Source organism: Microcaecilia unicolor, chromosome 5 (genome assembly GCF_901765095.1).
Source record: "Microcaecilia unicolor chromosome 5, aMicUni1.1, whole genome shotgun sequence".
Lineage (NCBI taxonomy): Eukaryota > Metazoa > Chordata > Amphibia > Gymnophiona > Siphonopidae > Microcaecilia > Microcaecilia unicolor.
The window spans coordinates 123,645,885-123,669,663 of NC_044035.1; the positions used below are offsets into that span (position 1 = coordinate 123,645,885).

Consider the following 23,779-nt stretch of genomic DNA (forward strand, 5'->3'; position numbering starts at 1 on the left):
AAAATCTGTATAGGCTGTCAAAATTAGGTGCTGGGATGATGCTCACCAAGGCAATTCAGTAACAGCAATTGAGCATACAGTTGCTGTTATACAATAATTGCCCAAGTCTAGGGTTACCATATTGTGTCCTCTGAAAAAGAGGACACATGTCATGTCCCCTGCCCCGCCCACACCACATCCCTTTCAGATCCTCATCCCGCCCCCCTATTCCCCTCCCCTGCCCCCCCCCCGTCACCTCCCCTGCCCCTTGTCACATATTCCCCTCCCCTTACTTACTATCTAGCCCTGGTGCTCTACTGACCTCTTCGGGGCAGGAAAGAGCCCCCTCTTTCCTGCCTGCCCTTGCCTGCATCCTTCTCAGTCTCGGCTGGAGATTCAAAATGGCCACCGAGAGTTGAAGCGGCCTCGCGAGACTTCAACTCTCGGCGGCCATTTTGAATCCCCAGCCGAGACCGAGAAGGATGAAGGGCAAGGCAGTGCTCCAGGCAGGAAAGAGGGGGCTCTTTCCTGCCCCGAAGAGGTCATTAGACTACCAGGGCAGATAGTGAGGGGAGGGGAGAGCCACGGCACTGCTCGCTCGGCCGCACGTTTGTCCAGAAATCCGGACAAACGTGCGTGTGGGCAAAATCCGCCGGACGCCCCAGACAGGCCCTCAAAAAGAGCACATATTCAGGGCAATCCGGACGAATGGTAACCCTACCCAAGTCCACACTTCTGCACCTAACTTTAGCACAATCTTAGAATATTATACCAGAGGCGTATCTGGCCTCCGGCGGTAGGGGGGGCCAGAGCCAGAGGGAGGGGGCACATTTTAGCCCCCCCCCCCGCCGCCACCACCACCACCGACCCCCCCCCGCCGCCATTACCGGACCCCCCCCACCACCGACTCTCTCCACTCCCTCCCGCCGCCAGCCCTCCCCCGCTGCTGTTTCTTACTTTTGCGCCGAGGCGCTTGCTCCTGGGCCTTTAAAAATATTTCTTCAGCTAGCGGGGGACCCCAACCCCCGCCAGCCAACCCGAGGTGACGTCTTTCAAGTTCTTCATCCGCCGTGGCCGACGTGCTGGAGTTGAATGGCAGTAAATCCAGCAGAGGAGATGCAGGAACCACAGCCTCACACACACATTTTTCTTGCCCAAGAACAGGAAAGTCTTGCTAAAACAGCACAGTTCCCTGCAGTCAAACACTTCCCCCTGGTGGTCATCACAGGCAGATATATGAAAAGCATCATTGAAGTTCAGTCACATGCTATACCATTTCAATGTCTTTATGATTTTAAAACTGGGCAGAAAACCACTTTTGTTTAGGGATGCCTTCAGGTCAGAATCTGCCTAGTTTTCTGTTAAACTGCTGGGTTTGAGAGGCTCGGATGCCCTGGACTGGGTCTGCTTGGTTTCCTTCCTTCCTTCCCTCTCCTTTTCTGGCCTATATTTATTGTGGTTCTATTCCTTTCTTATCTGGTGATTTTTGTTTTCTAAAAATCTTGTTCCCTCTGTGCTCTGAACTCTTTCCAGGGCCTCCTGTCTAGTCACTATTTCTTTCTTCTCTTCACTTTCTGCCCCATATCCATCTTTCACATTCAAGTCAACAGTACAGATTAGGAATAGAAGTGCAATCGCAGGGTTCTGTTCATAATAATGTTTTATTTATTACAGCTGCTTTAAAACAAAAGGTTACCTTGAAAATGTTTACTGCAGCTAAGATTTTCATTGTGACAGTTTTTTTAATTGAAGCTTTCAGAAAATATACAAGTTCAGATTTAGAAAAAAAAAACAAAATAGCAGATCATACTGAATTTATAGCGTCAGTAAGCCCCTCAGTCAAGACAACTATCATACAGCAGTGCTCCCCACACTAGCCATCACAGCCAGCCATTCTCCCACTCCCACCCTGTCACGCTTGCCCTTATCCATCCATATTAAGCAACTAGCCCAGATTTTAATGTGAGGTAGCCTTTTTGGTGTGGGTCCAGTGAAAACCCACATTAGCTGTTTAATGCAGCTTAGCAAAAGGCCCCCTAAGCATTTGCAGATATGGGCTGCACTAAAAAAAAAAAAAAGAAGGTACAAAACTTTTCAGAAAGGGAAAAAGGTATTTTACTAATTTTTGCTTCATGTGTGCTGGGGTATAGAGCCAGATTTGCCTTTGATGTACAAGTAGTATACTATCAGGCTCATTTTCGAAAGAGAAGGACTCCCATCTTTTGACACAAAATCGGAAGATGGGCGTCCTTCTCACAGGGTCACCCAAATCGGTATAATCGAAAGCCGATTTTGGACGTCCCCAACTGCTTTCTGTCAGAGGCGTAGTGAAGGCGGGACTTGGGCGTGCCTAACACATGGACATCCTCGACCCATAATAGAAAAAAAAAGGGCGTCCCTGACGAGCACTTGGACGACTTTACCTGGTCTTATGACCAAGGCACAAAAAGCTGCTCGAACTGACCAGATGACCACCGGAGAGAATCGGGGATGACCTACTACTACTTATCATTTCTATAGCGCTACAAGGCATACTCAGTGCTGCACACCATATACTCCTCCAGTGGTCACTAACCCCCTCCCACCCTCAAAAAAAATCTTTCAAAATATTTTGTGCAGCCTCAAATGTCATACTCAGGTCCATCATAACAGTATGCAGGTCCCTGCAGCAGTTTTAGTGGGTGCAGTGCACTTCAGGCCAGCGGGCCCAGGCCAATCCCCCCCACCCCCACCTGTTACACTTGTGGTGGTAAATGTGAGCCCTCCAAAACCCACCAGAATAGGTGCCCCCCTTCACCCGTAAGGGCTATGGTAGTGGTGTACAGTTGTGGGTAGTGGGTTTGGGGGGCTCAGCACACAAGGTAAGGGAGCTATGTACCTGGGAGCTATTTCTGAAGTCCACTGCAGTGCCCCCTAGGGTGCCCAGTTGGTGTCCTGGCATGTGAGGGGGACCAGTGCACTACGAATGCTGGCTCCTCCCATGACCAAAGGACTTGCATTTGGTCGCTTCTGAGATGGGCATCCTCGGTTTCCATTATCGCCGAAAATCATAAAAGACCAATTATGCCCCTCTATGTCATACTTTGTATTGTTATTTGAATATTTTTACTGCTGTAATTGCCTATTACTCATGTTTGATCTGTTCTTACTGTATACGGCTGAGTGAATTCCTTCAAAAAGGCGGTAAATAAAGCCTAATTAATAAATAAATATATACATACATGAATACATGAACACCCAGTGATATTGTCAGAAATGAAATATTGTGTGTATTCTGATATAGTAGCTCTCTGGCAGGGAATGCAATAGTGAAGATACCAAAGGATGGTACCAATCAAAACATCACATTCAAAGGCTCTATTTTTCCCTAAGCACTCATTATGTTACTGTGGCGAAATAGGGGGTTTTCAAACCTATGAATCGTAATATTTTCATGGAATGTATTTCTCTTGTTTGGCCAACAGGTGGTATTTGTTCTGTGTTTTAAAACTGTTGCAGAGAAGGCTGTTTCGTTTCAGCTTAAGCCCTGAGGAAAAAGTATCCTGCCCTGCTATTGGCCAGATTCTTTAAAAGGTTAATGATGTGGGCTCTGATTGGCCCTGAAGTGCTAAATCCAGCCAGCAGGTACTGGATTTTCCCCAGTCTCAGCCCCCAGACCCTGTTCAACTTCAGACCTGTGAGCAGTGTTGCCAGGTGGGCGGTTTTACCGCCCAATTGGGCGGTTTTCCGCGACCCGCCGCGGGAAATTTTTGCCCGCGGCGGGTTGCGGTTTTTTGGGCTGTTTTTGGGCTTCAGGGCGGTTTTTTCGGCCGCGGGGGGCGGGGTTAGTGACGTTTCTGGGCGGGGTTAGTGACGTTTTGGGCGGGGTTAGTGACGTGGGAGGCGGGGCCGATGACGGGGAGGCGGGGCCGGTGACGTGGGAGGCGGGGCCGGTGACGGCGGGGGCGGGGTTGATGACGGCGGGGGCAGGGGTGATGACGCGGGGGTGGGGGTGTCAGGGGCGGGGATTGTGTTTGGGCGGGTTTTGGGCTGTTTTTTGGGCTGGAAAAAATTTTTCCACCTGGCAACCCTGCCTGTGAGCAGTTATTTTCCTGAAATTGCCCAGGTGCTACCTAGGTAGTGACAAAGTGTTAGATAGTTTTAATATTGATTTTTATTCAGTTACCTGTTAGTGCTTGTTGTTTTTCCACCTGTTTTATACCGTCCGCTGTTCTACTTCTGTGTTTTGGGTCTGCAAGTGCTTTCTAGGAACTGGGGGAGCCATGGGAGTGTGGCTTTAGTTTCCTAGAAATCACTGAGGAATAACTTGAGAGGGGGAGATGAGACTAGGTAGCCCAGAAGCAAGCAGGACCCAGTCGGTGGGAGGAGGGTGCAATGTAGAGCACATGCCCAGGTGCAGGTGGTCCTGAGCAATGAAGGGGACAGACCCTCCAGATGGCTGCAGGTTTAACCCCAGGTGGATGCTAGGTGTTTTCTAACAGTTACCTTTCCTGATAGTTTCTCTCTACAGAAAACAATACGAACAGTGACAAATTGAAATTATGGGCCTGAAAGTCAGTATTCAGGAAGGGCACCCAGAGCAGGGGGAGGGGAATACATTTACACCTACAGATCTAGAAGCAGCTGAAAGTGGACCCCCTTTTTTTTCCTTGACCTCCCTGCACAGCAGTGACTAAAACCAAGACAGAATTTATGCCACCGGGGAAGGACAAGGAGACAATGGTGCTCATTTTCAAAGCACACAGACTTAGAAAGTTACATAGGATCCTATGTGATTTGAAAAGCCTAGAGATAGACTGAAGGAATATAGCTTTAAAACGATTTCTAAGATACAAGATTTTGAAGAAATCAATTGAGAATCTTAATAATTATAAATATTGTGTAGCATAGGATGATGGCCAGCTGAACAAGTCCCAGATTGACTACTCCAGGAAGTCTATTGCTGTTTGCCTCAATATGCATCAGTGAACAGGGTGCTTCATAAACGCCAGTTCGAATGGGAATGCACTTTCCATCTGCATGAGATTCTTCAACTTTTCTTCAGCTGTCCAGGCTTATAATTAAATAGCAGAGAGAGGGAAGCTGCCCCAAACAGCAGCGTTTGCAAGACCCACTGCAACTGGACACGGTGGTTGGTGATGCCTTTCGCACTGCATACAAGCAGAAACAAAGGGTTTTTATTTTGTTTGGGGGGGGGGGGGGGGAAGAAGATAAAATTATGTATCATACCTGATAATTTTCTTTCCATTAATCATAGCTGATCAATCCATAGACTGGTGGGTTGTGTCCATCTACCAGCAGGTGGAGATAGAGAGCAATCCTTTTGCCTCCCTATATGTGGTCATGTGCTGCCGGAAACTCCTCAGTATGTCGATATCAAAGCTCCATCCGCAGGACTCAGCACTTAGAGAATTACACCCACAAAGGGACACTCTGCCCAGCTCACCACCACCGAAACGGGGGAGGGGAATCAACCCAGCTCATCCCCACACAAGTGGGGGAGGGGAATCCGTCCAGCTCATCCCGCGGAGCGGGGGAGGGACACCACACCCGCCGATGCGAGGGGATCTGGCTTATCCTGCAACCGCAACCGCGGGAGGAGCTGACTGACCCCCAACACCGCCGCAGCGGGAGGGGTACAAAGCTGCCCTACAGCCGCACGAAGCGGGAGGGAGCGCCGGCAGAATTTAGGTCTCAATCCAGCCCCGTAAAACGGAGGGGAGAGGAATGCAGCAGCAGCTCACTCTAACACAAAATCGTCTCAACTCCAGAAGAATTCAATCGAGAAAACTTGAACATGAAGATTCTCCTGAACAGGAACAGAAGACTAAACTTGAACCTGAAATGCAACCAGAATATAAATAGAACAGATATCTGGGAGGGGCTATGGATTGATCAGCTATGATTAATGGAAAGAAAATTATCAGGTATGATACATAATTTTACCTTCCATATCATCATGCTGATCAATCCATAGACTGGTGGGATGTACCAAAGCAGTACTCACCCAGGGCGGGACATAGAAATCCCTGACCACAACACTGAAGCTCCAAACCAGGCCTCCTCCCGAGCAGCCACAGTCAAGCGATAATGCCTGGAGAAGGTATGAGCCGACGCCCAAGTTGCCGCCTTACAAATCTCTTCCAAGGAGACGGACCCGGCCTCTGCCATCGAGGCCGCCTGTGCTCTAGTGGAGTGAGCCTTCAGCTGGATAGGTGGCACCTTCCCCGCGGCCACATAAGCCGCTGCAATGGTTTCCTTGACCCATCGTGCCACTGTAGGCTTGGATGCCTGCAGACCCTTACGAGGACCTGCGAACAGCACAAACAGATGATCTGACTTACGGAAATCATTGGTCACTTCCAAGTATCTGATGATGACTCGTCTCACATCTAGATATTTGAGAGCAGAGTACTCCTCTGGGTAGTCCTCCCTACGAAAGGAGGGTAGGCAGAGCTGCTGATTCACATGGAAACGAGAAACAATCTTGGGCAGGAAGGAAGGCACCGTGCGAATAGACACTCCTGCCTCAGAGAACTGCAGGAAGGGTTCCCGACATGATAGCGCCAGGAGCTCGGAAACTCGTCTGGCTGAAGTGATAGCCACCAAAAACACTGCTTTCAACGTCAGGTCTTTCAGAGATGCCCTCGACAAGGGTTCAAAAGGCGGCTTCTGCAAGGCTCTTAGCACCAGATTGAGATTCCACGCAGGCACCACCGAGCACAGAGGAGGGCGTAGGTGATTAACTCCCTTGAGAAAGTGCACCACATCTGGCTGCGAGGCCAGGGAAGCACCCTTCAGGCGACCCCTGAAGCAAGCTAGAGCCGCAACCTGGACTTTAAGGGAACTGAGCGACAGGCCTTTCTCCAGACCTTCTTGCAGGAATGCCAACACTGAAGAAATTGGAGCGGTGAAGGGAGAAAGACAGCCTGCCTCACACCACGATGCAAACGTACGCCAAACCCTGGCGTAAGCAGTAGAAGTAGAGCGCTTCCTCGCTCTCAGCATAGTGGCGATGACCTTGTCTGAAGAAGCCCTTCTTCCTCAGACGCTGCCACTCAATAGCCAGGCCATAAGACGAAAGGGGGAGGGATCCTCCATCACCACGGGACCCTGATGCAACAGGCCCTGTTCCGCTGGCAGCCGTAGAGGGCTGTCCACTAAGAGCCTGATCAAGTCCGCATACCAGGGACGTCTGGGCCAGTCCGGACCTACCAGGATTATCCGGCCCGGATACTTTGCCACCCGGTCTAGCACCCTGCCCAACATGGGCCAGGGCGGGAACACATAGAGAAGCACCTGTGTCGGCCACTGTTGGAGAAGAGCATCTACTCCCAGAGATCGAGGGTCCCGTCCTCTGCTGAAAAAGCTCTGCACTTGGCAATTGGCCGATGACGCCATCAGATCTAGGCTCGGCTGGTCCCAGCGGCTCGTAATGTCCAAGAACGCCTGAGCCGATAGCTGCCACTCTCCGGGATCCAAGGTATGGCGACTGAGAAAGTCCGCCTTGACATTCATGACTCCGGCAATGTGGGCCGCCGACAGCTGTTCCAGGTTCGCTTCCGCCACTGGCATAGATTCATGACCTCCTTGGCTAGAGGGGCGCTCTTGGTACTTCCCTGGCGATTAACATAGGCCACAGCCGTGGCATTGTCCGACAGGACCCGTACTGGCTTCAACGCCAGTACCGGGAGAAACTCCAAAAGCGCCAACCGAATGGCTCTGAGTTCCAGGAGGTTGATAGACCACTTTGCCTCTGCAGGAGACCAGAGCGTTTTGCATAAGGAAAGCCTGATGCAGCAGCAAAATGAACTCAGGGGAGAAACCCCCCAGACTGTGCACTTCTGTAGCCTGGGCCACGGCCATAGACGCACCCTCAACCGGCGCTTGCAAGAGCAGGGGAGAAACATGCTGCGCATCCAAAATGGCGTCTGGCGCGAAACTCCGAGAAGGAGCTGTGCGGGAAAAACGGCGCTTAACTTTGGCCGCTTTCTTGCCGTCGCCCTGAATCAAGGGCGACCATAGCATTAACGTCTCCCACCTCGAGGGCGGCCCAAGAAGAAGCCGTCCGAGCAGAATGGCCGGCCAAAATGGGGGGGGGGGGGGGGGGCAGCAGCGGGGGATGGGCGTTTATGGCGGGAAAAACCGCCGCACCGGAGGAAGAACTGGGACACTGACCGGCCTCCAAACTGACGCCCAAAAAAGGCGATTCAGGCTTTGAAACCCCGCTAGACGCGCACATGCGGTCCGGGGATCAATTCTTCGCGCCCTCACCCTCCGACGCCATAGGCCACGTGGAGACCGATCGGGGAAACCCCCTGCCCGCTACAAAAGGTAAAAATTACCTGCTTCTCGCTCCGAGCTGTAACGAACTGGTGTCCCAGTGAGCAGCTGCAATAAACGCTGAAATAAACGTTGAAATAAACGCCCTTAAAGGACGTTCAACATTTTTTTTTTTTTTTTAACGGAGCCAGCGGGAGGGGGGAGAAAAGGAGGGACCTGGCACCACCAGGTTTGCACTTGCTTAAGAAGAGCCCTCAACCCCAGGTACTCAACAAAACCTAAGAATTAGGCTTGGAGACCTAGCCAGAGCTGCTGCTTTGTGTGACCACCACCTGCTGAGATAGAGAACATACTGAGGAGTTTCCAGCAGCACATGACCACATATAGGGAGGCAAAAGGATTGCTCTCTATCTCCACCTGCTGGTAGATGGACACAACCCACCAGTCTATGGATTGATCAGCATGATGATATGGAAGAGGCTATTTTCAGAACTGTTCATATAGTTCCAAAGTCTGTGGTTATTTTTACCAAGGGACTTTGCACTCATTTCTCCACACAGAAATTGTGAGCAGAGTATCCTTTAGAACAGTGCTTCTCAACCCAGTCCTCAGGGCACACCCAGGTTTTCAGATATCCTGATGAAAATGAAAAAAAAAAAAAGACTTGCATTCACTGTCTACTTTGTGTGCAAATATATCTCATGCATATTTTCTCGATATCCTGAAAAACCTGACTGTTTGGGTGTGCCCTGAGGATCGGGATGAGAAGCACAGTTTTAGAAAATCAAACACACACACAGGCAGTAATCTGCACCTACTTTATCTATGGGCTCTCTTTCCCTTAAAAAAAAAAAAAAAAACAATAAGAAAGAATTTCGGCAGTGCTTTTTGGGAAGCCACCACCATCTTTATGTTTGATGAAAATAAAGCTTAAGGATATTCAAGGATTTTTACTGCTCAAAATTAGAAACTTGGCATATCACAATTAGTGCACTCCTGATGCAGGCACATCACACCAAAACACAGCCATATCAAGACACTGTGAATGTCATGAATTATTTGTTATCATATTGGGACTTACAATAAACCTTTATTTCTTGTGGATTTACGAGACATCTTAACATCCCCTCCCCTTGTTCATCACCACTCTTTTTATCTTGTTTTCTACAGGGACCCTCCTCTTTTCGGTCTTTCCAGTTTTGCAAAAAAAAAACCCAACCAAACCAAAGCAACCCCCCTCCCCCCCGACACATGGTTAAGTTTAATAAAACCAAGAACAGTTCTCCTGGGTACTCACATCACCTGCTTCCTGTTGCCACATTTTTACTTATTTAGTTAATCTAATTTAACTGAAATTATAGGTCATTACTAGGCAGACATTGTTCAAAAAGGGCCATCAAGACAGAAAAAGGGAATCAGGCTGACCTCTATTCAATTTTGAGGAGTTTAGTGCATCAAACTGCACTTCTTTTTTTTTTTTAAGAGGAGGGCCTATATGTGTTAAAATGTGTGGGGTTTTTATTTTTTATTTTTTGCACAACCCAAAACATCAAGTACTTTTGAGAATTTGTGTGTGCAAGGCTCCCTCGGAAGTAGCAGCTTTGGCACATAGTCCACTCTGCAAAAGTGTCCTAAAATTCTGAGCTAGTGAGCTGCTGTGATCCATCTCATGCAAAGCAGTTTGCCAGCTCAGAATTCTGTGAAAACCAGCATACAAAGACCTTTTACAGACCAGTTTTTGCAAGAAAAGATTAACAGCACCTCAATGAGATGTAGTGTTCTTTTAAGATTGTGTGAACTTGATTTCCTGAGAGAGGTGAAATATTTACTACTCTACACTTTTGCATGAACAGTAAACTTGTGTACAAGCTGAGGCCATGAAGGTCAGTTTTCACTTTATTTATTTTTTTACAGAAATGACTGCTCTTAGAAAGACATACCTGCATAGCTTCATGGCATAGAAAGCTTCTATAATATGGAATCCCCAGGCTACCCAGAATCTGAAAAACAAGCACAGAATTCATTTTTTGAAAAACAAAAACTAAACATTAATAGTACATGGTCTCTAAATATTCAGGAAACAATCTTACCTACTATAATAAAAAGCACCTCCAACGTTCTGAAGCTGACTCCGTGGCTTCAGTGAAGGGTTCGTAAGTGTGTCACATTTCTCTCTGCCCCGCCCTCGCATCAAAACGTGATGTCGAGGGCGGAGCAGCGAGAGTGAAGGGGTAGGCCACATCACACGCATCATGGACAGAGACAAGACCAGGAGGTGAAGTTTATCCTGGTGAGTGCCCGTGGCTGCGTAAGCCCCCCGCTGTTGTCAGCTGGTGGACGGTAAAAGCTGTGTGTCGTTAGATTGACAGCGATTAGCACCTCCCCCCACCCAGCACCTCGGCAGAGACCTGTCTGAATTTTAAAATTCATACGGAGGGGGCGTGGACTGGAAGGAAGGGACAACAACCGTGGAACTGGGAGGGAGGGGGGACCCTGGAACTGGGTGGGAGGGAGAAAGGGAGGAGGGGGGGGGGACCCTGGAAGGGGGGGCCCCTGGAACTGGGAGGGAGGGGACGACCCTGGAACTCAGAGTGAGGGAGGGGGACGACCCTGGCACATACTCATTCTCACACACACACTCTCTCTCTCACACAGTCACACCCAGTCTCACTCTCTCTCTGTGACACACACACACCCCATTCACTCTCTGTCACATACATACATACTCCGATGAAAACCTTGCTAGCGCCCGTTTCATTTCTTTGAGAAACAGGCCTTTTTTACTAGTTTAAGATAAGGTGTCAGCAACCGACTTGAGATAGGTAAAGAAAAGTCAGATAAACATGACGAAGATTACAAACCCATATACAGATGAGGACATACTTGAACCACTAACACAAATGAGGGTAAGGCTATTGTGGTAGCCCAGGAGGTGCACTAACATAGTAAACAATGGCAGATAAGTACCAAATGGCCCATCCAGTCTACCCAGTAAGGCAATTAGGTTTGTAACTGCGATGTTGTTTAACTGAAGCATAGTAAAGGTCTTTGACATTATTCCACATAGAAAACTGGCAAACAAACTCAATAATGGAGTTAGAGGCCAACCGAATTTTGGCTTTGGTTACGGTACTGAAACCAGCCCAAAATCCTCTCTCTGCCCAGTTTCAGATGAAATGTTATTTTAATTTTCGGCCATGGTTTCAGTTTCAGCTGAAAATGACCATGTGTTTTCAGTGGAAACTGAAAATTTATGCTTTATCCTATGTGTCTCTTTCCCTCTCTTCCCCCAAACAGGAGTTGTCCCTCCTCCCGTGCCCCCCAACCTATCTTATAATCCCTGGTGCTCTAGGGGTATAGTTGGGGTAAGAGCAATCCCCAGTTATTCCTGCCCATTCTGGCTATGCTCTCAAAATGTCTGCCACGACTAAGGTACTGCTCCTGCCTAGGATTACCATACATTCGGAATTCCCCGGACATGTCCTCCTTTTCAGGGGGCTGTTGGGGTCCAGGTTTTTTTTTCCAGCCTACCCATTTGTCCAGGAATCTGGGCTGGCTGGTGGGCCTCAGGGTACCCCTCCCCCCATGCTCTGGTGGTCTAGTGGTAGTCTTACTGGGGCAGGAAAGGACCTCACTCTTTTCTGCCCGCTGCCGAGACTTCAAGCGGTGGCCTCGCGAGACTTCCATGAAAGTCTTGCAAGGCCACCGCCTGAAGTTTCGGCAGCCATTTTGAAGCGGCAGCAGCAGTGGGCAAGAGTGGGGTTCTTTCCTGCCCTGAAGAGGCCACTAGATCACAAGGGCATGTTAAGGTACACTCAGGGAGGGCACCCTGACTCAGGGCGGGAAGGGAGGTGGATGGATGGAGTTGGGTGAGGGGGAGAAGGGAATCGGGGGAAATTACAGCACATGGATAGAAGGGGGATACGCAGCTCATGGATGGGAGGAAAACGAAAGTAAACAAAGGGGGCCATTTTGCTCATGGATGTTTGCTTTTTTGGAAATATACATCTTTTCTAATTTCGTATTTAGCAGAGTACTTAAGAAAATGCATTTCTGTTATTTTTACCAGTATTTTCACTGCTTATAGAATCTGGCTTTTTTTGAGGGGGTCAAGGTGACTGTGTAAAACAGAATTTGATTTTTGGTATCCTCTTTTTGTCTCTGCAAATATGGTAACCCTACTCCTGACTCAACTACGCTACTAAGGATTGTAAGGTAGTCCGGGGGGGGGGGGGGGGGGGGGGGGGAGGGGGCTACACTTTTGTTTTGTTGTTTTTTGTACTATGATTGCACATAATGCGGTTATCGTCTTGCACAATACTTTATATGGCAAATACAGTGTTCCAGATAAATGCTTCCAGTACAAGTTTTAGCTGACATTTAAGCCTGTAAATTTGGGATAAGCTCTAGGAATTAGCCATGTCAGTTGTCATTCCGAGTATGGCACAAAATCAGCCACTGTGAAAGCTCTGTGGCTTTTGTTTCAGTTTTAGCTGCGGTCCATGTGTGTGGAGACTATTTTGCTTGGAGGTAAAATACAGTCTAATTATTTAAAGTATATTCTGGCTTGGATACTGTGGGCTTAGCAGAGGGATACAGACTAAGTTCCAACAATCCTCAGTGGCCCTCAATGGTTCACATTCACACAACCAAACTTGAGTTTGCAATTTCAGTTTCGGCTTTGGCCAAAACCAGATGTTGAGTTTCAGCTGCAGTTGAAAGCTTTTGGCCAAGACTGAAAAAAGCAGCAGGTGAGGAACCAGTAGAGGCACAGGGAGTGGTGGCCAGTGGAGTCCATTCTATTAAAGTGACAAATGGAGTGCCCACAGCTTGGTACTATTACTGGCTCTTAAATACCTTTATTAACGCTGTTGAGACACAAAGGAAAAATATGATTGTTTGTAAATGATATGAACATCTTCAGGACAGCTGACATGAAAAGAGGGGAAAATGAAAGAGGACTTGGGGAAAAAAAATGGAAGAATGGCCAAGTATCTGGAAAGTGGAATAATAATACTAAAACCCAGGGCTGGCTCAAGGGATGAGCAAGGTGAGGCAATGGCTCAGAGCACCAAAAGCCTGCCTCACCGGCTCAGCGTTTACAATGTAGAGAGAGAGAGAGAGAGAGAGCGTGTTTTCCTCTCAGTGCTGTGTTCTCACTGGGTTTGGTCAGCCTCTGTTGTGATTTAGCACACAATTTGAAATGAAGAATTGAGAGACAATTGTTTTACAAATCCCACTTACCCCCAGTACAACCACTTGTAGTGGTTATTCACTAGATATTTAATGAAAGATCCTGCAGGACCAAGACTTTGGAATGGCATGTGTGAGGGCCAACAAATCGTCCACTAAAAATAAAACAGATTAAATATATGGATTAAATTCCATTTTCAAATCCACATACAAGTCTAAGGAAAAGTAATATCAGAAAAAGCAGATACAAACACAAGCGGCTACTTCCTGCAGAAGTTTTCAAAGGGAAAGTATGTATGGGGGAGCCACACAAGGATGGAAAGAAAAGGAGCAGGTAATTGGTCATGAGGGCGGTAAGGTAGAGAAAAAGAGCAGGGTAGAGAAAGAGAAGGGGAAAAAAAAAAAAAAAAAGAGATGGAGCCACAAGTGAGGGAGAGACAGGAGAGGCAAAGGGAAGGAGAACAGGAGAAAATGGAAGAAGGAAAACATAAGGAGGAGCTTATGAAGAGGATGCACAGAAAGCCTGAGCAAGTCATGAAGGAGACATATGGAAACCTGGATAAGTTTAAGTCAGTGGTTCCCACTTCCTAGTCCTCAAGGTCCACCAACAGGCCAGGTTTTCAGGATATCCCTAATAAATATGCAGGTCCATGGAGTAGTTTTGTAGTAGGTGCAGTGCACTTCTGACAGGTGAACCCAGGCTCCTACCTCATCCTACCTGTTACACTTGAGGAGGAAACTGTGAGCCCTCCAAAACTCACCAGAAACCCACTGTACCCACATATAGGTGCCCCCTTCACCCATAAGGGCTATGATAGTGGTGTACAGTTGAGGAGTAGTGGGTTTGGGGTGGGTTTTTGCGGGGGGGGGGGGGGCTCGGCACACAAGGTAAGGGAGAAATGGTCAGATGTGTACCTGGGAGCAGTTTATGAAGTCCACCGCAGTGCCGCCTAGGGGCCCTATTGCTGTCCTGGGATGTCAGGGGGACCAGTCTACTAAAAATCCTGGCTCCTCCTACATCCCAATGGCTTGATTTTGGACATTTTGCACTTGGACTTTTTTTTTTTTTTTTTCGAAAATGGCACCCCCCACAAAAAAAAAATGTCCAAATCACAAAACATCCACAGTATTTTCGAAAACAAAAGATAGACGTCTATCTTTTTCGAAAATGACCTTCTTTCCTGTTCAAAATTTGGACGTTTTGTGTAAAACGTCCAAATTCTAATTTAGACGTTCTATCAAAAATGCTCCTCCACATGACTTTGGAAATTATTTTTAATTTTGTTAATATATTTAAAATTCCAGCTGTAATACTTGACACCAGACACTGCTACTGTTCTATTGTTAGTTCTATGTCCTGTAAATTTGAGTGTGGGGTGCTATGCACTCGAAGCTGATTCTCTCCCTTCCTGAAGCATATAATCCAAATTTGGGCTGCCTTACTGTTTCATTTTAGGGCAGGCATAACCAGGGCTGTGGAGTCAGTATGCCAAACCTTTGGCTCCGATTCCAGTTTCAACTAGTGTTCTGGATCTAAAGTACTGATAAATATAACTTATATTTACCAGTAGTTTAGATGCAGTACAATGAGTACAAAATGTTAAAATTTACCACATATTATACGTTTTTATTTGGAAGCAGGAGTCGATACATTTTTACTAACTCTAATGCCACCCAAAATTGCTTCCGATTCCTCCACAGCTCTAGGCTGTTCAGTATAGTAAACAGCCTACTGCAACCCCCATAACAAAACCAGCCTGCCCAGTCTAAACTGAACTGCAATGATTTTGCTGCATACTTTGCCAACAAAATTAAAAGTCTCCACCAGGATTTACAGGCAATCCCATCCAGTGCCCAACCAGTCAACCAGGGGTGCACAAACTCACCCCTCCTAACAGAGACAGATGGAACACAACCTAATGACAGAGGAGAGCCTTGACAAAATCCTAAGAGACCTTCGACCAACTACCTGCTCCCTCAATCCCTGCCCATCAAAGATAGTGCAGCAGGCAAGTATGGGCCTTATAGAAGGCGCCACAAAAATTGTGAAAACCTCTCTTTCTAATGGGCAACTACCAACAGCATTAAAAAGGGCAGTGGTTCGCCCTCTGCTGAAGAAAAACAACCTTGACCAGGACAAACTTGAAAGTTACAGGCCAGAATCCAACATCCGGTTTCTAGGGAAACTCACAGAACAAACAGTTTGTGTTCAACTTAATGAATGGCTAGAAAAGAGTAACTGGCTAGATCCATGTCAATCTGGATTCAGACCTGGTTATGGAACAGAAACGTCCTCGTATCCCTGCTAGATGATCTTCACAGAAACCGAGACAAGGGATTTGCCTTGATGTTAGTACTGCTACATTTCTCAGCCGCTTTTGACACTGTGGATCATGATATCTTGCTAGCACGACTGACAGAAACAGGTATCAATGGTACAGTACTTGCCTGGTTCAGATCCTATCTATCAGACAGGCAACAATCCATAATGTTTGGCAGCAACTCATCACCACCATGCGGGGTACCACAAGGATCAGTACTGTCATCTATTCTGCTCAATATCTACCTCAAGCCACTAGCTGAGCTGATTCGGTCAATGGACACTCAGTTCTACATGTATGCGGATGATGTGCAGCTACTCATACCCATTGAACCTGACTTACCTACAGCCTTGAATAAACTGATCACTTGTCTAACATCAATTCAAGAATGGGTTAAACACAACAAACTTTGCCTGAACCCAAGTAAAACCGAGCTTCTCTGGGTCCCTAACACAAGTGGATACATACTTGACATCAAAATCCCTTTTGGGAAGTATGAACTCCCCCTCAAATCACAAGTCAGGAACCTTGGAATACAGTTAGATTCAACACTTACTCTGATTCCCCAAATCTAAGCAACCTTCAAGAGCTGCTTCTACTATTTGAGACAACTACGCTGCCTCTCTCCTTACATCGAGAAGGTAAATCTTATCCCAGTTGTGCATGCCATGGCAACATCAAGACTGGATTATTGCAATGCACTATACAATGGTCTGACTACAAAGGGCCTGCACCAGCAAGATTCATAGAAGGTTGCAAGCGACATGACCACATCACACCATTTTTGCAAAAACTTCATTGACTACCAGTACAATACAGGGCGAAATTTAAAACTCTATGTCTGATCTTCAAGGCCCTGAAAGGAAATGGCCCCGAGTATCTGAAGAATAGGATGATCCTCCACACACCACCAAGGACACTAAGGTCCTGCCAAGGACTTTCACTAACTACAGCCTCTCCAAAAGACATTACACGATGTGATACCCGCAAGCGAGCCTTCTCCGGAGTAGCCCCCACACTCTGGAATGCATTGCCTGAAAGGCTCCGCTTAACACAAGACTACCTCTACTTCAGGAAGCAGGTGAAAGCTTCTCTTTTCAACCAAGCCTTTAATGGAAGCAGTAACTAACTTGTTAATCTCACTCACACAAGGATTGACTCGGGCTGCACATACTGCAGCGGGACATGTTTATCCACTCCTACCCTAGCTAATATTTAACCATCTCTCAGTGCTATTAAACTAGCCAGAAACGGCTGCTGACTGATTAAATAGCATTTCGGCACCTAATCGCTAATATTCAGCGCAAGGTAACTAGTTACCTCTGAATATTCGTGCCCAGCGCTGAAAAAATAACCAGCCATATCGCCTGATGACCGGCAATATTCAGTACTGACTGGCTAAATTTAGTGGCCAAACTGGACCACCTAAATAGCGGTCCTATCTTTGGTCACTACAAACTTAACTGGCCAGCGCTGAATATTCACATAGAGGCATATTTTCAAAGCACTTAGCCTTCCAAAGTTCCATAGGTTTCTATGGAACTTTGGAAGGCTAAGTGCTTTGAAAATATGCCTCTTAGTTAAATTTGAGCCAGCCAAAAAAAAAAACACGGATTTTGAATGCCAGTCACTAGAAACGGCCTGAAATTGAATATCCAGGGTTAGCAACGATTGCAGCACTTATGCGGGCTGCTTCCCAGTGTCTGAATATCAGGCCCACAGTATTTATATCTATACATATGGACTAAAAATGTAATATTTATGCATTTTTGTAGGATTCTTCTGGAACGATCATGACTGTTGAGTTTAATTATCAAAATTTGAGGGGAGGGTTGGGAGTGATAGGGGCCTGATAATTAATTGCAGAATGAGTAAGGCTGAAGGCTAATATTTTTGCACCAGCCCTGTATATATTTGAGGAGCTGAGCAGGAGACTTTGAAGGAGGGGTTGGGGGGGGGGGGGGGGCATTTCAGACACCATCAATGGTGAGAGGGAGAAGGAGCATATGCTGGATTATTTGCTCTATTCATGCTATATTGATTTTGGACAAACAGAAAAGGTGTAATACAAATAAATACATATGATATGTTTACATTATGACCAGCACAGGTGGCAGCCGGGGGGGGGGGGGGCAAATATTTTAACTAGTCAGAGCAACCACACCCTTGCACCAGTCCTGGTCAAGAGATTTTCCATTAATATAGAACCAAAGAAACCCTTCCAAAAATAGAGCCTGCATCTTTTTACAAAAGGAAGAAAAAATACTAAAACCCATCAATGAACAACCCTATGTTATGATTCCGTTAGTATTTCTGCTAGTCAGACAGGGGAATGCTTGGTACCACTCCTGACTGGTCTGTCAGGGGCTGAGCTGATGTCAGTCTGATCTATTTAAGCTCACCCCTCCCGTCAACTCCTGCTTTGGTATTTTCTCCGATTCGCTGAAGCCTTACCTGTGCTCTGTCTGAGCTATTTGCTCTGTGCTTGTGTGGAGTTCTTCTCCTATCCTGGCTTGCAGTTTTCTATTGCTCTGTCTCTACCTGCGTGTGTGTCTAATTACCTTTCTCACTACACCTGGGGTTCTCTCTTTGGCTCTGGTGCGGTGTGGTGAGTCCCTCCTCGTTCTGTTCCAGTCTGTTTGTTTTGCTTCCCTTCTTCATGCCCTGTTTGTTTCTGCTTGGCAGGTCCTGCCCTTTGTTTCTCTCCATGGGGGTTGTTTGTTTTTTCATTGTACTCAGATTAACCCATTGTCTGCAGTGTTCCCTGCCTCTAGTTACTGTCTGTATGTTGAGTGTGGTTTAACCCTTTGGCTGCAGAGCTTCTCTGCTTCTGGCACTTCTATGCAGTTCCCTGTGTGACTGGTTCAATCCTTTCTTTGCTGTATTAGCTCCTGTATTACAGAGACCTGTCCCTTTCTGTGCTGGTGTGTGTGTTAGGCTCTGCACTCCATTTTGCAGACTTTTCCCTGTCCTGTTTGCTGAGGGTCTCTGCCTACAGTATCTTATATGATAGTCCCTCACTTTCTTTGTGTGTGGTGGGCTACGAGCTTGACGGATTTCTGTGTATGCTTCCCTTCCTCCTTGATTACCAGCACCGAAGGGTTTGCTGGTGCTCCGGTCCCCGTGGGGGACCCCTCGGTTAATCTCTTTCTCCCCTTCCTAAGTATGACTCGGTTCCAGTTAGGCCGTGAGGCCTGCCTGATTGCCCTTACTTCCCTTTTCTGTGGTGCAAGTTGGTTGCTGCGTGTGTGTGTGTACAGGGCTTGGTAGCTGGGGTAGTGTAGTGCCCGCTCGGCCCGCCCTCGGTCTTGGCCTAACCCCTACACTAGGCCTTGGCCGGGGCCCAAAGGCTCACAACCAGACTAACACCTTAGTGGCTAATATATTTTGGTAAGTGGAACCTCCACTTTCATGGGATGGCTTGAGGCTTCAAGTACTTAGAACTGTCCCCCTCCATCCATTTTTGTTCTAGAATATGCTTTGTTATAGCGAAGGGTCCAAACACCAGTTTTACATGCTTTGTTGTAACAGCTAATTCATTTTCCGTGTAGAGACCACACAGATTGATAGCGATTTCTACTGACTCCATACTAGTGTGAGGTGTATGAACTTTCATCTTGGGAAAACTATTGCAGTTTCCAAAACCAGGGTTGATCCTTCTGCTTAGTAATAACAGCAGGAGAAGACAACCCTGTGGAGGGGAACTGAGGGCATGTAAAACCCTAGCTCATGAAGTGGCTTTGTCTTTGGCTCCAGGTCCCTGGCCACTGTACCATCACTGCTAGATAACAAGGCTGGGCCCTATTCTTCCCCAAGTAATAAACATCTAATAGGAAGATGGTCTCTGGCTACCCAAGTCAGTGAACCTGAAGAGAACAGAAAGGCTGTGATTTTAACAGAGCCAACAAAAGGTACTGAAATTACATACATGGAGCTGCATACCTTACTTGCACAGGAGCAAGGGTAAAAGAAGAAATAACATCAAGTCTTTAATAAGCATTAAGAAAGAGAACCGCCATGGAAATGAGTCCATCAGAAAATAGGCTCACCTACAAAGACTGTGTATCTGCAAGCCTCAGGAAGCCTTCACCAACGAAATCAACCAAAGCTTCCAAATCATGTACTCCTGGGCGGACGCATTTCAACTAAAACTCAACGCAGAATAAACACAATGCCTTATACTAACATCACAACACAATACAAATAGATTCACCACCATAAATACTCAAAACTTCTCCCTCCCCATTTCAAACAACTTGAAAATTCTGGGAGTCACCATTGACCGAAACCTCACACTTGAAAACCACGTGATGAACACAACTAAGAAAGTGTTCTATTCTATGTGGAAACTCAAAAGAGTAAAACCTTTCTTCCCAAGAGCCACTTTTCGAAACCTGGTACAATCAATGGTACTAAGCCAACTGGACTATTGCAATGCACTCTATGCCGGCTGTAAAGAACAGACCATCAAAAAACTTCAAACAGCCCAAAATACAGCAGCCAGACTCATATTTGGGAAAACAAAATATGAACGTGCAAAACCCCTAAGAAAGAAATTACACTGGCTCCCACTTAAAGAACGTATCACATTCAAAATCTGCATGACTGTTCATAAAATCATCTACGGAGATGCCCCGACCTACATGCTGGACCTCGTGGACCTACCACCCAGAAACGCTAAGAGATCTTCCAGCACCTTTCTTAACCTTCACTTCCCCAGCTGTAAAGGACTAAAATACAAACTAACACACGCGACCAGCTTTTCTTATATGAGTTCGCAGCTATGGAATTCACTTCCAACTCACCTGAGAACGATCAACGAATTAACCAACTTCCGCAAATCCCTGAAGACTTACCTTTTTAACATATCCTACCACGAGAACCCTTAACTAACTATAACACAACACCTATCCAACACTACTCAGAATGTTATTTTTCTACAACTGCTTGAACAAATCCTCCTGTCTTCATTAACTTCTTTATAACACCAATTGGATTATTTAACCTGGTATGGCGATGCCATAACAGGTCTTTGTAAGCCACATTGAGCCTGCAAATAGGTGGGAAAATGTGGGATACAAGTGCAATAAATAATAATAAAGCAGCTTTCATCTGGTGAAGCAGTTGCACAGGAGAGAAAAGTTACCAAGGACAATTTCCTAAACCTCTACCCACATAGAAGGCTGAATAAATGTGGAGATGACCTTTATTCTACTTCTGTTATGTATAGAACTGTATGTTTCCCCTTAAGTAAACATTTAATTGGAGTTTTGCAGCTACTATCCTGGAAAGCATTATTAGATGGGAGAAGTGTGCTGAATGAGTGGATTTTGCAGTGCTTACCAACCCTGATCTCAGTCTCAAAAAATATTTTAAGTAACCTGCCTTGATGCTCACCAGGCAAACTGGGGTGCCATCAGAGCTTACCATGAAGAATCCCATGGAGAGGCTGATCACCATCATCCAGAATAGGCTGGCCCTTCGGAAATAGGTGCTGCCTGTGCTCTCAGTCATCTCTCTCCAGCCTGAAGTAATGTACTGGATAATTGGGGGGGGGGGGAATGAACAGATTAAAGTACATTAGAAATCTAGTTAAGAAGTGCTGCCAGTGCAGTAATGGGCATGGAAAGACAATAACCAAAAACGTCAGTTTCTTGCTCTTCATTCTTGAAATACTACCCTCTTAAAACACAGACTGCATCCATTCAATAGAAATAAAGTAATATGATCAGAACACAACAATCCCACTTTTATATTTTACACCTCTTGAACTGTGTTAACTTTAATTTACAGTGATCACAATATAGATTGAACAAGAAACCAATAAATCAAAACAATACATTTTACAGTGAATGTCCCAATACTGATTGAACAAGGAACCAATAGATCAAAACAAAACCAATAAATCAAAACAATACATCAAAATGTATCTGTGAATGAATTTCTTCATGGGAACAATGTGCCAGAAATAGCCAAAAAAAAAATCACATTTTTTTTTGTTCTGATACTGTTTAACAAGTAACCATTGTTGTTCCCTTCCAAATGCATTAAATTGTCTATTGTGCTTGTTTCCCTGGTCCCCCTACCCTTGAACTTTCTCCATACCATTGGATTCCCATCTTACTCCCTTCCTTCTCCACAGCTTATCACTACCTACTTATCTTTTCTATTAATTAGCATTTGTATAGGGCTACCAGACGCACGCAGTGCTGAACACATGACACAAAGAGACAGTACCTGCTCAAAAGAGCTTACAATCTAAATAATACAGACAAGACAGTTACGGGTGAGAAGGAAGGAAGGGACAAGGGGAGGGCAATTGAGTTGTGGCTAGGAGCTAAAAAGCTTAATTTTTTTTAACTCTAACAATATTCTGTATTCCCTATTACTATGTAAGCCGCATTGAACCTGCTTTGATTGGGAAAGCGCGGGATACAAATGTAATAAATAAATAAATAAATAAATAAATAAATAAATAAATAAATAAATAAATAAAAAACCCAGCACTTAAAGCCTATCCAAAGGCGCCACTCACCTTGGCTCTCCGGCTGAATGCAGCGAGCCGATGAAGAACAAACTGTATAGTGTTTTGGAATTCCAGAGGATGCGGAGCGCACCTAAGAAGAAGCAGCACCAGTAGCAAGTGTCAACCTGAACAGCGCGCACAGTCGTCTCGTCTCCTTGCAGCACAATTCTAGAGAGCAGAGCACGCGAAACGTGACATCATCCAAACACCCAACACAGATCACCAACGACGGCACAACACGACTCACTTAACACCGCCAAGCTATACCTTTCGATTCTTCCTTTTTTGAACCCCTTGTTTCAACCAGTGACCTACAGATCACCAATGACTTAACTCCGCCAAGCTATACCTGTCGATTCTTCCTTTTTTTCAACCCCTTGTTTCAACCAGTGATCTAAAGCTCCTCCTACTCTCTCGTTACGGAGCTCCGCCCATCCCTTCACTGACTATGGGCCTGGAAGAAATCATCACTCAGGACCCGCCCATAACAGTGATACGGTTTTGTCTGCTGTATTGCACTATAAAATTCCACGAAGTATGATTGAGCGACAAGCCCGGCATCATAAAAGTGGTTGCTAGGCCGCTGAAAAGTGCAGAGGGAAGTGGGTGGCAAGGTGAGAGTGAGACTTACTTGGAAGTGGAACACACTAAGAGCCAAGGAAGTTGGATGAACAAGAGACGATTAAGTGAGTGAACTCAGGCCATTACACGAGCTGAAGCCAGTAGGCGGAGCTTCAAGCAGTAGGCGGAGCTTGGCGTTGTTTAGTTCACTAGTAACAAATATTGGGAAAACTTATATTTTAAAAACAAAGTACGTTCTTTAAACAAATATCTCTTGTACTCCCTGTTATTCAATTAGTTCTACATAGTCAAATTATTTTAATGATTTTAATATAGAAATATAAATATCAACATAGATAATATAAAACATATAACATATATAGCCCCACAGTGCTCCTAGCGTTGCTGGAGATTCTTCCCCAATCCCGGTCATTTATACTCCTACATACACCATCTTTCCACAACTATGGAATATACCCAGCTAGTTACAACCTGATACCATTTAAAAAAAACAACATTTTCTATTGCATATTCCAAGTTCAATAACCTACAGGCCCAAAGGACTGTCCTTGATGACTATCTATATTAGATTTCTTAAGGTAATCCACGTGGTAGTCAATGTACTACTACATCCATCAAAAGTCCTGCGCCCACCAGCTTCAACTGCTGGTAACCCTCCTCAATATCAATATCAAGGAGCTTTAAATTTTTTTTTTTTTTAAATGAAGTATCCATGAGTGTAATCTTCTATGTTTTAAGACCGTCGATGATTAAGGGATCCAGCTACTGCGAGCACCTTCAGCGCGTCCTTAATCCAACGTGTTCTCACGTGTAATCATCGACGGTCTTAAAACATAGAAGATTACACTCATGGATACTTCATTTAAAAAAAAAAAAAAAAAAAAATGTAAAGCTC

General features: G+C 45.9%; 1 protein-coding gene across 3 annotated transcripts; it reads right to left on the reverse strand.

Moving 5' to 3' along the window:
• Window positions 1-4,627: 4,627 nt before the first annotated feature.
• On the reverse strand, window positions 4,628-23,016 carry TMEM254 (transmembrane protein 254). Of its 3 annotated transcripts, none has more exons than XM_030204873.1 (5): window positions 22,934-23,016; window positions 21,174-21,314; window positions 13,507-13,610; window positions 10,203-10,262; window positions 4,628-5,129 (listed from the first exon to the last, which is right to left on the reverse strand). In XM_030204873.1, exons 2-5 carry the CDS (start codon window positions 21,288-21,290, stop codon window positions 5,009-5,011), a joined length of 402 nt encoding a protein of 133 aa, XP_030060733.1. In that variant the 5' UTR covers window positions 21,291-21,314; window positions 22,934-23,016; the 3' UTR covers window positions 4,628-5,008. The 3 variants fall into 3 exon arrangements, with proteins under 3 accessions (XP_030060733.1, XP_030060734.1, XP_030060732.1); XM_030204874.1 differs by lacking the exon at window positions 22,934-23,016 and adding an exon at window positions 22,312-22,634 and having other exon boundaries at window positions 21,204-21,314; XM_030204872.1 differs by lacking the exon at window positions 22,934-23,016 and adding an exon at window positions 22,312-22,634.
• Window positions 23,017-23,779: the final 763 nt, after the last annotated feature.